The sequence below is a fragment of the Egretta garzetta genome, unplaced genomic scaffold (assembly GCF_000687185.1).
Source record: "Egretta garzetta isolate BGI_Z169 unplaced genomic scaffold, ASM68718v1 scaffold79, whole genome shotgun sequence".
Classification (NCBI taxonomy): Eukaryota; Metazoa; Chordata; class Aves; order Pelecaniformes; family Ardeidae; genus Egretta; species Egretta garzetta.
In genome coordinates, this window is record NW_009260791.1 from 3,144,486 (window position 1) to 3,158,386 (window position 13,901).

General features: G+C 41.7%; 1 protein-coding gene across 24 annotated transcripts in view; it reads right to left on the reverse strand.

Annotated features, from left to right (window-relative positions):
* Positions 1 to 13,895, reverse strand: part of TTLL5 (tubulin tyrosine ligase like 5) — a 152,924-nt gene extending 139,029 nt beyond the window's left edge. For 17 of the 24 annotated variants that reach the window (XR_004842984.1, XR_004842983.1, XR_004842985.1 and 14 more), the window contains exons 1-9: positions 13,791 to 13,895; positions 13,413 to 13,579; positions 10,700 to 10,809; positions 8,702 to 8,784; positions 7,801 to 7,907; positions 7,113 to 7,243; positions 6,468 to 6,550; positions 4,402 to 4,471; positions 4,022 to 4,106 (exon numbers count right to left, since the gene is read on the reverse strand). Coding sequence is in view for 18 of the 24 variants with exons in the window: in XM_035901951.1 (XP_035757844.1) it covers positions 4,022 to 4,106; positions 4,402 to 4,471; positions 6,468 to 6,550; positions 7,113 to 7,243; positions 7,801 to 7,907; positions 8,702 to 8,784; positions 10,700 to 10,809; positions 13,413 to 13,492 (749 nt within the window). In the remaining 6 variants the exon portion in view is untranslated. The other 7 variants (XM_009646667.2, XM_035901948.1, XM_035901949.1 and 4 more) reach the window with 7 other exon arrangements.
* Between the last annotated feature and the right edge of the window lie 6 nt (positions 13,896 to 13,901).

Sequence of the window (13,901 nt, forward strand, 5' to 3'; positions counted from 1 at the left end):
GGAAGAAAAAAAAAAAAGAAAAAAAAAAGAAAAGAGAGAGAACTTTGGCCAGGGCAAGCCAAACAGTTACTCACTACTTCCAGCACAAATCAAGAAACAACAGCTGAAGGCTTTGTTAGATACTTCTGGGTACATACTCTTCACATCTCCTTCAAAGGAAACTTTCTTCACTCTTCCACATGGAAAGTGAAACAAGTTACACATGCTGGATCCGTAATCCCTTTCTTCTCCTCAGCACTGAAGCCTCAAATTTCACTCTAGATCATGTCACAAGTCTAGCTGTGCCAAGAGAAACCAGGCCTAAGGAAGCATCTAGTCAAACATCACAAATGTATATTATACCAAGTCTGTTCTGTTTAAAGACTTATGCTTTCTTGATAGCACTCCTTTTCTGGTAGAGGTCACCAACTTTACTGAAACAGTCAAGTTCCTCTTCTACTTGGAACATGCAAAGCTTAACACTGGAAGGGAACATTACATTTCAGACAGACTAAGAAAAAGGGCAAAAGAAAATGAAGAGAACAACCCAGAAGAGATCACCCTGACTACCCTTCAGAGACTACCTACCTGCAGAAAGCAAATTCAAAACGTAGAAGCCACCTTAGTGCACCACAAGCACTAGTAGAGGTTCCAAAACCAGATTCCTCTGTTCTGCTTGTGGATTTCACCTTAGATTGCTTCAATACCACTTTTGATTCCAGGCCCTGATCTTACCTCCCAGTTCTCTGCCACAAATTGCTTCCACTCTTGAGCAGTGTGGGCTTTTTTTTTCTTTAGTAAAGAATAAAAAACTGCTTCCACTCCCAAAAGTTAAAGCATCACCCACCTCCCCAAACAGCTAAAGCTTTGTCCCAGCTTTAAACCAAAGCATTACACTGCGTGAGATAATAAAAGGGTCTCTCCCTGCACTCAACTTGCACTGTTAAATGAAGACAAAAAAGCTAAATAGGAAGCCAGAATCCAGTAGCTCCACGTTCCCTACCTCTCACCAACCAAATTTGCAAATCCAGGCTATGGGAAAAGTCCAAACCACTAAAGCTAAAGACCACTAGTGCCATCTGGAGGCCATACAGAACAGCCCACCTAACGTTTTCTGTCAACCTCTGCTCACACTTGAGTGTTGTCCTCCAAAGAGACCTTGCCAGCACTTCCTGCACAAACATGCCAACTCCACTGCCACAGAAGAAGGGAAAAGTTTAGTAATTAAAGATACTGGTTGCAATAAATTTATACCCATCACATGAAATCATTCAACTACGAGTCTGGCTAGAAGCCTTTAGCCATAGCTGACCCTACAGCTGAAATTGCACAGCAGGCAGTTGAAGTTCAGTCACAGAACTAGGAGTAACCCTCCTAAGTCAGGACTGTCCTTGGACTGGAGATAACATCTCATTATTCCTTCTACACCAGTCACACAGTTGTACTGGTACAGCTGACCATATCACAGAGCAGCATTAAGATACCTAGCGCCACAGTTAGTCTTCATATACTAGCTACCTCTCACAGAGAGCTGTAAGATGGGATGCGATTTGAAGGAAAGGATAACTACCATTAGTAATACTGTGGTGTCCTGTACATATATGTTCCACTTGTCATGTATGTAGACACCATGTGCTCTAGATTTGACTATAGTTTAAACAAATTGAATCTAAACACATGTAAGACTATTAAGAATTTTAGAACACTGAAAATTAATTTGCAATTTTACTGCCACATGGGATCTTACCAAGACAGAAAGTTCAGAATTGATGAGACTAATGCTTCTGGATGGATACCCAGAAAGAAAACTTAAGTTACTTGCTCAGGGTTGACTACAACACTGTTTCAAGCTCTAGAGGTAAATATTCTGAATGTCAAAAGAACAAAGAAATTCAGCCAGCCAGCATCCAGGTTAACAAGTAGGGACACTGGTTCACATACTCAAAGAAATCAGATCATTGTTTCAAGAGACCTTTTACCTAGGACAGCCCAGGTGATCTACAGATCTACAGTAGGAGGTCCTGGACTATTATCTTCCAGGAAGGTATTTCCAGGCACATGAAGGTTAAAACAATTATTGGGAACAGCAAGCACAAGTTTTCTGAGAGCAAATCCACTCTGATGCTTTCTGATTGCCTTCTAGGATGACATGAATGGTTCCGGGGACAAAGGGAAAGCAGAGGATGACATGGCGCAAGACCTGAGCACTCAAATGGCCACTGTAAACCTAGAGGAATGGACTAACAGAACCCTCATGAACTTTAGCAAAAGCAGATGCAGAAGTCTTGCACCTGGAAGGAATAATCCTGTTCAACAGTACACGCTGGGCAGATAGAAAGCAGCTCTGCAAAACAGGCAAGCAGTCCTGGTGGACAAGAAGGACAAGAGGCAACAGTTAAACTGCAACAAAGAAAATTCTGATTGGATATAAAACTCACACACACACTTAGAGTAAGAATGGTGAGACACTGGAACAGATTGTCAGGAAAGACTATGGAATTTCCATTCTTAGACGATATTCAAAACTTTATGGTATAAGGCTGTAAAACACCTGCCCAAACTTTGAAGAAGGTCTTGTCTTGAGAAGGAGGTTGGACTAAAAACCTCCAGACTTCCCTTCCCACCTAAATAATTTGATGATTCTATCTTAAGGGAGTCACTGGAAATGTCTGACCAGTGTATTTCAGTCAAAAGACTATACTTGTTTCCTTCTTCATTTCTCTCCCTAGACCTCTAATACAACTAGAATTGTTAAAAAAAGCATACATATCCCCACATACACTTCACTGCCCCCAAGCAAAACATGTCACTACGCTGTCAGAGACAAAAATGCTATTTATCATAGAACTGGCACACTTGTCCCCAAACAGACTAGAACACTTGTTTCTTACACAGATGGATTTTTCCAGATGTAAACTCCTTTGTTACAAGATGATCAGGAGAACTACCTTTAAGACATTAATGATTGTGCAAATCCTACTTTGGAGGCCTGCTATGCAGTGCCCAATTTCGGAACATCCTAGCAATCTGCTCATATATTCACAATCAATGGTCTTGTTTCCCTCTTCACTTTCCAATAACATGCAATACTAGCAACTAATAATATAATTGCCAATTCCCAAGAGAAAAGTCTTGCATGCCAGGCATGTTTAAGACTCCTTTTCTAAAGTGAATATAGTTGTCAAGTTTTCCACTGACTAAGATGAGCTGCCCCTTTCTGCCTCCCTTTAGGGAAACAATCTGTTCACATTACCTTTGCAGGCAGAGGCACAACACACCTGAAGGGGATCTGTCCATCAGTTTAAAGGAGGATATGTCTTGTGGGATCATTATTAATATCCTTTTGAATTCAGTATCTGCTTTGGATAGAGTTAAGTTGGATTTAGTATCTGCCCGAGTCAGAGCCATGCAGGCTTGAACCTGAGAGATATTCTTTCTGGGTACATCAGATATGCTTATAAGACAGATCCAGCATTGCTTAAAACTGTTGCAAAGACAGTCCTATGATGCTCTTCTCAAACACCACTACAGTTAAGTTTTTGGTCTGTTGGAAATTCAGAGGAACTTTATTGGTTACTATAGACAGGTATTCAGCTAAACCTCTGTGATGAAGAGAAACAGGTATTTTTGGTAGGTAAGTTTTCCTCCTGGGAATCTTAAGTATCTTTCATGACTGACATGCAAAATAAAATTGACATCCTGCAGGGTAAGAACAGTGAACTAGTCTAAACCCACTTACTCAATACTGTAGAAACTACAAATACTGACCTAAAATTTAGAAGAGCAGTTGAAAGTATTAAAACAAAGGCCAATACAGCCAACAACAGGTCTCCAACTGTTTTTGTCTTCAGGATTAAAACAGAAATTGAGAAAGTTTAGATTTCCTTCACCTTGGAGAATGGAGAAGGGGCATATTTAAACTCTGTAGGACTCCCTAACTGGCACTTCTCTCATTTCCTGTTGTGTCAGAAGTACAGAGGCAAGCAAGACATCTCTGGATCACCAAGTGCAGGTACACTGAGAAAGAAGAAACCTTTCCTACCTGGCCAATCCTTCCTCGTAGAGATAGATGACAAGTGGATCATAGGATGTAACCAGAACATAGAGGCGCACATCAAATTTGAAATCTGAAATACAGTTGTCAAGAGTCAGTGACTGCAAATATCTTTCAGACATTATATCCAGTTGAGGAATTTCAACAGACCCTCAGAACAATAAACCATTATCTGCTGCTGACATAGATGCCTGAAGCTTTTCCAGCTGAAAAGCTTCTGGATTTTAAGACATTCTCTAGTTATATTTTTCTAGTACTAGAGGAAGATAGACCATGCAATTATTCAACTAAATTTCTGCAAAGGTTGCAGAGATCCTCAGGTGTGGGATTGGAGGAAGAGGGGGAAAGCAATTCCTAAGCACACTCACCATCTATGAGCAGGGGGTTGCTGATGTAACGAGAAACCAGGGTGTTGTCTTCCAGGACAATCTGGTTTGGCTACAGAAGAACAGAGAATCCAAGAGTGAAAAAAACAAGAGGCTTAAGGAATAAGAAGATGAGTAGATCAAACCCACCATTTTTTCCAGCCTTTCCCTCCTAAAGCCACTCTGTACCAAAAACTATGTCTGGGGAAGCAGGAAACAAAACCAAAATGAAAACACATCACTGTCAGTCACAACATACTGTAAGTAATTAGATCCTAACCAGAAGCCTGGGAACAATTACATTGCCAAAAAACCTGCCCATTGAATCTTCCAGTTAAGTGCTCCTTAGAGTAGAATACAGATTTAACAACCACATGGCAATGATGTAAAATAGGCAGGAAAAAAAACACATCTAAGAAGTGACTGTCATTGCTTCTCAAGCATTTAAGGAAACAGATGAAGGAGGGGCTTAGAAGACACTGGAAGGAGTATGTAACTACAGTTGTTGAGGAAGTCACAAGTGAAGAAAATGACTCAACTTGTTATCTTTATAGCTAGACCCTGGGCCTTTTTGCCTACATTTCTGCCTTCTACTGAGGCTCAGTTCACAGCAGGGGCTACTGGACCAACAAGATGCTACCCCTGTAGCTCAAAACAGAAAGCTCTATCTATGACAAATATACATTGCAAAGTCATGGGATCTGTTGAAAAAACTCTTACTTTTTTCTGTGTGCAAGCCTGTCTCTTGTAACCAGTTTCAACTACTCATACAAACAATTTCTTGGAAAACATTTTCTTGCCTTCAGTTTGCAAAAGAGCCAAGAGAACCCCATCATACTGCCTTTATTCAATTTTGCATGTATTCAGCCACATCACCACGAGCAGGAAGCCTAGGCATATAGAGTACGCATCTACAATATGAGGGAACAATTTCAACTTCCCTCAGCACATTACACAAAAGTGACAGTCTGTTTTATTATGGATGAGAGAAATCCAATGGTTTGTGGTTTTGTCGTTGTTGTTGTTTTTAAACATTTTTGTGATGAGATTCTAGAAGACATTCTCTTAATGGCATCACACTGAAGGAAACCAAAGTCTTTGGGCCAAACTAGCTGAAGCGTTTCTGGAACAGATAAACACAAAGGGAGATGGGTCCCAGAAGGGTCTTTTCCCCAGTTCATGGCCAAGTGCCATATAAGCCTGAGCTCGTTCCTCTCTTTCAAGCAAAGAAAAAGCTGAGTGCAGCTCTGGAAATACTTACCTCATACATCTGGCAAATTGCTCCCTTATTTTATGGGAAATTATCCAAGTAGAAAACAGATGAGGCAGCATGACCCCTTCAGTGCAGGGGAGGCTAAAGGGGTTTGAGTGAGTGAAAACAAAATGACTCACCAGTCAGTTTTTCTGCTGAGAATATTTACTGGAATTCCCTCATGTGTTTGGCTCCTGCCCAGATGTATTTGTTACCTATGACAATCTAACTCCCTGCAAAGCCCAAAAAGGGCAAAAGACACTGTAACCAGCACACTGAATTCAAAGAACCATCCCCATTACACTCAAGTAAGGGTGCTCTGGCATTTAGATAATACAGCTCTAAGATTGATACACATCCTACTGTATCACAAAGTTTCATTTTAACTGGTCTTTTCCAGGGGGAAGAGGGAGACGGGAATCATTTGAGGACTGTTTAGGTCACACAGGGAAACAACTAAGGCAAGTTCTGGCAGTCTTCCCAAGGCCAGCCTACTGTTAGCCACAGGGAGAGCATGAAGCAGCACAGCTTCCCAAACCATCTCAGGGAGCATGAACACGCTCCTAATAAGCTAAGACTTGAAAGTAGTTTGCAAGATAAGCACAGCATACAAAGAAATAGGTTGCTTTTGGTTATGCAGCATAGGCCCAGGCAGGCTTTACTAGCTGCTCAGGACTGTTGAACTGCTCACCAACATATGGTTGAAATCCAGAGCAGGGCCAACATCTAGTTAGATGTTTCCATGCCCCTTGCCTGGAAGCTGGCATAGTTTTGCAGACAGTGTTACTGAAGAGCAGTCCTTTTTCTGAACACTTACATTGTTTATCAGGTAGACACCTCGACCCCTGGAAGAGGCCACAGGCTTCACTATCCATGGGCCTCTGTCCTTAGAATAGGTATCTGGTTAAAAGAAAAGAGCGTAAGTTTGGAACATCTTCCAGTTCGATTATTTACAGAGGACTAAGAATCAAGACTGTTACCTACAGTAAAAGCTATAGAGAACTCCATGAGGAGATCAAAGTCTACTTTTTTGATGTACTATTTTACCCCTCAGGACTCACTGCCATTATTATGGCCCCTCCCTGAAGACCTTCCTGCTGCTGCAGTACATTCAGTTCTCTAACCTATGTCTCTGTTTGGCACTTCTCTCTTCAGTACTCCCAGATATTAGTCAGGGATGTTGTGAAGCTGATCATCAACAACACTGTGCACAAAAAACGAAAGCTCAATTCTGGAGCCTTAAGCCCACATCAGCTTCCTGAAGACTTACACAGGCACGGGATAAACAGCAGAGTAGAAATTGTATAAAGCAATTACATGGGCCTTTTCCACTGTCTTTCCAGTTTCCTCTAATTTTGTTGTCTTAACCACTGTCATGATCAACAGCCTGGGATATTAAAATTCCCTTCCTCTCACCCAGTTATTTTGCTTTAGGTGTGGGCATCATCAGCCATTCACTTACTGCAGAAGTCCTGGTACTCTGACGGGAGGATAAAGGTCTGAGGTAAGATATGGAACGTCTTGAATCCATGGGCCAGCTGCATACGACTGACGTTCTTGTATAGTCTGTCCTTTCGTGTCAGTTCATATGACCTGAAGTCCCAAAACAAGAGACTATATTTTTTTTCCTCCACATAAAACCTCCACATTACAGCAACCTTCATCCTAGTTACTGAAGCAGCTATAGCCAGTCAGATGTCTAAATCTTAACCTGTAATTACTCTTCAGTTTTACTGTCTCAGTCCTATGGACATATTAATATCCATCCTCATTTGTAGCACCTCTTGCAATTCCCAAGATGGACTGAAGCACAATAAACTGTTATAATGGTATTTGTAAACTTTAGCAGGTGACATATGACTATCTCTGTAACTAAGAGCCCAAAGCCCCAAATACTTTACCTATACCACCAGATAAAGAAAAAAAAAGTTTAAAAATCCCGTATTTGGGCAACAGACAAGCACTTCAACTCACATACTATCTCCCCAAAACCCCAAAGACTGTTTAGAATGAAGACAGCATGTGGCACAGGCCCAGTGCATTGGGACTTTACAGTATCATGTACACTGTATTTTTTTAAAGCTATCTATGTTCAGATTTTTGCAAACTATCACAAATATGTTCAGCAAAACATGGTATTGAGGCCTTACCTGGGGAAATGATTGACTTTCTGAATATCTGTAAGGGAACGTAGCAAGTAGGGCTTCAAGTGTGATCCTGTCCACATGAGATTATAATCACTGCTATTAGGGTGCACCTAAAAAGCAACATAAAAACACCACACTCACAAAAACATAGAACAAATGAAAAACACCACCACTTGTCCTACAGACTGTGATCTTATGTCTACGAGACCAAAGCAATTCTAGTTTAAGACAATCTCCTCTGCCCATCTCTAATATTAGAGCAATTCTAGCCAGATTCCTGTCCTAAGCTACTATATAGCAATGCTGGGAAATAACCACGTCATAGTTTTCTAAACGAACTTGTGGTTTTGTTCTTTTTATAGACTGTTTAAACCCAATTTGTAAAACATTTTAGATTTCTTCAGGAAACTTGAGACCAATTCCTTAACTTGGTGTTACTATTAAACCCACCATATACACACACCTCTCAAACTGTCATTAGCTGTCTTTAGAGCAAGACAGGTTCTAGAAGAGAAACGTGAGCTTGCAAAGGCTGAAAGATTAAATCCTTCAGATAATCCCAAGGGCATGAGATGATGCTTTAAAAGCAAGAAGAGAAAAGACACATGACCCATCTTCATCACCCTTTTTTCCCCTAATTTTGCAGGCTTAAGGCTAAAGGGTACTCCTTTGAGAGAGCAAAATCATGACATATTTCCTGTCTGACTGGCAGAGCATGTAAAAAAAAAAAACAAAAACACACAACATCAAGGGGGTCCACAGCAACTTCCTGGTTCTAACATTGCAGAGTTAAAAAAAAAAACACCAAACAAAAACAAACAAAAAAAAAATCAACAAAACAAAACATCATAATCACCACCTTCCAGCCCAGCACATAATCAGATCTGAAGTTCATTGCACTCACCTCATGGAATCCATGGGCAGTCAAAATGCTTCGCACCAGACGGCTGTCTGTTCGCACAATCTTATAGGACAAGTGGTAGCGCTCTGTTAAGAGGGCAAGAGACATATTAGAGTCTGCACCTAGAAGAATAAACCACAGTTACCTATGCTACCAAAGAAGAGAGAAGAGCACTGCTGGACTCCACACAGCTGTACATAATCCACAGTGGAGCATCCACACAGCAGCAGCACATAACAGGGAAAGGGTGATAGGAAACGCCTGTCCATCCCTTGGGACATTAACTCCAATGATGGCATTGAACTGACTTACATCAACCCTTAGGTATAATATTGCTGCATCACTGAACCCTATCATATCAAAATAGAACACGGGAGATCCTAACAAATACCCAGGTTTGTTTGGTATTTTTTAAAACAGCTCTTTATATAGACTGCTTTATAATATTCTGAACATGATTTCAGCTCTTTCTTTTCTATTCAAGATTGGTATTCCTAGCTAAAAGTAACCATGCCATATGCCCCTCATTGACATGGCTAGCTTCTATGATCACTTTTTAGATCTCAAAAACCCAAACCAAAGTACTGAATTTTTGTTCACATCTCATTCACCTGTACTGATCTTCCAATAAATAACTGCAAAAAATAGTAGGCAATAAAGTAAATAGGACAAGGAAAGAAAAAGAGAAAATCACTATCCAAGTAGAAAGTCATAAAAACAAAAGCAGTAAGCACTACTGGAGATACAAGATAAACAGAAAGCAATTAGCAAGCCTAGAGGCCTGCTGTCATAAAAAAGGATGTGGCAATCCATAACAGAGTTCAAAGAAAGCAGAGGCAGAAATTGCAACACTAGAGTACAGAATCACTTGAAAAAGGCACTTTACAAATTGGTTCAAACTGAGAATAGAAAGATGAAGATTAGATTAAACCTCAGGAAATATGTTCTACCATTAAAAGTAAGTCTAAAGAAAAGAGTAAGAAGTGTCATAATATGGGACCAAACAAAGCTCAAGGAAATTTAACAAGTTGTGCTATTCAGCAGTAGACTAGCTAAACTACGAAAAGCCTCTACCTGCTGAGAAAAGGCAGAAGAGACACCACACTCCAGTTAGGATACAAGTTACAATTACCATCAGCTTCTGCCACCATTTGAGTATGTTTTTAACTCACATGAAAAGATCAGGAGTTTCCACACACAAATCACGTTTCTCCACCCCTTACCCAAATGAGCCAGAAGCATTTCTGCTTGGATAGGATATTAGAAATGAGGGCACCAATTACCTAAGAAAGGGAGAAGCAAGAGAAGAAAGAAGTGTCAGCGTCTTCACAAAAAGAAGCTGAGTAGATTTTAGCTTTTCTCCAACTCAGCACATCCAGAATGAGCTCCAAGCTGTACACACCCGCAAGTACCAACTCTTGCAATCCAGAGTGACTGTTTATAACAACTCTGCCTCTTATTTAGAATTCTCCCTTATTTGACACTAGACAGGTTTGGTCTCTCAATTCAAGTGCTGCCAGAGCAACAATCATTTTGCTTACAAGCCTTACTCACACTTGTGAGGCTGTAGACACAGAGATTTGTTACTACAGCTTACTATTATTCTTACCACTGTTGGGCTGGCTGCTTTATTTCCCAGTGAAACTCTCTCAAAACTCACTGCAATGATTGATTTTAAGTTCTTAGCTACGGAGTAGTGAATTTATATCCTGGTCACAAGTTCTAGAGTGGCCTACAAGTTTGCAAGCAGACATTTCCAACCCAAAACACATCAGGACCCAATGGAGGGACAAACACAGACACTTGTCACAACCCAAAGACTTGATAAACATTCACCAACTGATCAAGCATTTCTGAACAACTCAGTGCTCAGAGACAAGATAGGACTGTAATTTCCTTCCTACCATGTCCTCTTCCCCACCACAAAGAGAAGGGAACATCCAAGTAAGAGACTTCTACCTCATGCCTTCAGGCCATAAACTGGCACATAGTTGCACCCACCTCCAATTAGGCGGAGGTAGCTGTCGTTGGTCAGAATGGCTTCAGCATGAAACACCAAGATGGGGATCCGCCTGCAGCCACCACCAGTCCACTTGATACATGGATGATCCCTGAAATGGCAAGATAGACAGTATAAGCAACTGCTGAGCCTTATACACACAGCAGTTACCTAAAATGAGGACATAGCAATTCTCTGTACTTGCCCATGCTTGCCCACCTAGCCTGTGGGCAGGACACAGACAAATACACTGTGAGAAAAATAACAGAAGATGGGCGAGGAGGATTATAAGTACACTCAAGTGACTTGCAGCTGGGCTATAGAAAAATACATGCATCATTCTAATTGTTGCCTATTCTTGTGTGTTTGACAAGTAGAACATCTGCGTTCAGATAGCATAGGCCTATGACAGACTCAGAGACACCCTACTGAACATGCTTGAGATTCCTGTCCTGCTGTGGCACAGATCAAAGCACAGCACTAAACTACGCCTGCACGAATCCCTGAAAAGCAGGCGCAATCAGCAGGTTCAGTGATCCTCTAGGAAGGACCGAGCTCCGCAGGGCCTGCATCTCCGCTTGTGTGCCTCTGCTCAGGTGCTGGTTTGGGGATCCCTCAGTTGGTGAGGCAGTGAAAATAAATTTACTCTTTTTCATTTCAGTCATGGTTTTGTGGTTGTTCCTGCACCCTGCCTGTGCTGACTCACACACACACACTAGGCACCCTTGGTACTCAGCTATAAAGGGAATCTTCCAGATCATACTCTTTTGGGTTAGTCTTGCCAGTCTAAGTCGAGTTCCATTTAATCTGTATCTACTTTGCTGAGTATAATTTGGGAGAAACCCCATGAGTTTTCACAGTTACAGTTCTCTAGATTTATAGCCTGTAAACAAGATCTATAATTCAGGATAAACCATAATTGCTGGTATGCACACAACCAGACCTTACAATGCAGGTTCCAGTCTCCAATTTAAGAACTGCAAATCAGTGCATGCTGCCTGGTTGTAATCCCAGGCTCTGACGCGCACAAAGAGGCACTCATGCAGATTTTGGGAGACTAGAACAGGCTTGTCTCAACATAACAGAAACTTGTGTGTTCTTCCTTTTTCATTTCTGCCAGATGCAGTGGAATGCAAGCCCAACAACAATGCCCCCAGCCAGCCACTCAAGCTACAGGTTCCAAGATACAGCGATCAGTTCTGTCCAGAACAACGAGACTATGTTGGGAACTATCATCTCCTCAGAAGAATTAAGGACACATAAAAGTATCACAGAAAGAAAACCTGTCCACTTCCCTAAACAAAAAGAACTCAGCATGCTTATTGCTCACTGCACAAGGAAACGAAACCGTGAAAAGTTAACAGAAAAGAGAGACTGAGGCATTGGAGAGACACACCTCTACCTACACAGACATGAAGCAATACAAAGACTGGCAGAGATGCACAAAAGCATTTGTCTTCAAAACATGCAAGATTGTTGTCTGCCAAAGGTTTGGAGAAGCTACAGAAGACAAAACACTTCCTACACTTAGAATGCAGGAATAGATATAAAGGGCAACTTTCTGATGCTAGGACAAGTAAGTACTCTTAAGAGTAACCTCGGTCCTCTTAACCGAGTTATTACCATTACCACCCAGACAAATTAACTTCACAGCACTCCCATCTGCTTCCATCACTTCTAAAGAAAAAAAAATTAAAATTATTAAAAAAAAAAAAATCAACAACTGGGGTGTAACTAGCTGTTCAGACTGGAAGGGACCCGAGAAGCTTCCAGAATTTACAGTACAGGCCAGAGACTTATATAAGTTGGAAATGAGCTGAGGCAACAGGAGGGGAGTTTATGTTAAGCCTGTCCTGGGGATTTGCAGTAAGGCTCAATCCTCCAGGTGACAGTCATTCATTCCTAGCATGACCCTTGGTCACTTGATGCAGACATACTGTTACAATTACATTCCAGGTGAAGGCAGTTCTGGACCTTTCCATCCATCAGTCTGGCAAGTCTGAGACAACTACTTGGTATGAAGCAACATTCCTCTAAATGCCTTAAGTCACTTAGTCACTTCAGTCACTGCAGTTTGCAACCAGGCACTCAGTCACAATATGCACCCAAAAGAAAACAAACAGGACATATTAAAGTAGGTCCAGCCAAAACAGAAAAAGGATTCCACTCTGGGAAAGAATAAGGGAGCTACTCCTTCACAAGCAAATATAAAAGAAGTTACTAAACAAAGATGGAACAAACATACACTAGTAAGCAATAAGAACTCTAAGGAGCTGAGTTCTCTCAAGACAGTTTTTAAAAAGAGGACATAAAACATTGTATATCAATCAACTGTACAGTACACGGCCCTTCTCTGCAGCAAAGCAAAAACTAAACCAAAACAAAACCTGAAACAAACAAGAAGACATTAATTTCCTTCATTTTCTTAAATGTATTCATGAAAGTTCCCAGCTTAGGAACATTGCAGGAAGGGAGCAGTGAAGCTACAGACTTTAGAGTAGCTAAGGAAGAGCTGCACCTTCAACCCTGATGAATATGGTGATCTTTTAGGCTACAAATGTAGGTAGCCTGCCCACAGGCTTGAGGCCCAAACCAACTATCTTCCACTTTATAGGTAGGAGGACAGTAAAGAATGCAACTGTCTTTTCAGATTAGTACAAATCCTGCAGGAGGCACAGGGAGATAGAAACAGTTAAGAGGTTTTTTCCTACTTACTCCAGCCCATCTACAACATCCTCCTCCTCCTCTGAAGACGAGCCACTTTCCTCCAGATCTCGAGCCATCCCAACTGGCATTTCCTCTGGGAGTTTTCATACAGCCCAGTCTCAGTAGCCTCCGAGAGTCCTTCCTGCAGATTCAAGGGATGTTGCAAGCACAGTTACCTGCAATAAGGATTAAAAGCACGAATGCGTAGCTGAGTAGGACAGTAAGAGAAATTAACTCCCACCTCCTGTCAACACGTATTTCTCACAGGACTATCAACAAGCTTGTTACAGGCTGTAAATCACCTCCTAGCCAGAGGAGTGTAGGAAGAAGCACCACCTTCCAGCAGATTATTCCCCACCGGCCCGCGAGAGTCACTCAGGCGCTCACCGCTGAAGCACGTCCCTGCCCTGCTCTGCCTCCGTCCGCAGAACCGCACCAGGCTGGCCAGGCCCGGCGCAGCGGGAAACGCCTGCTTCTCCCCCGCGCCGCGACCCCCCC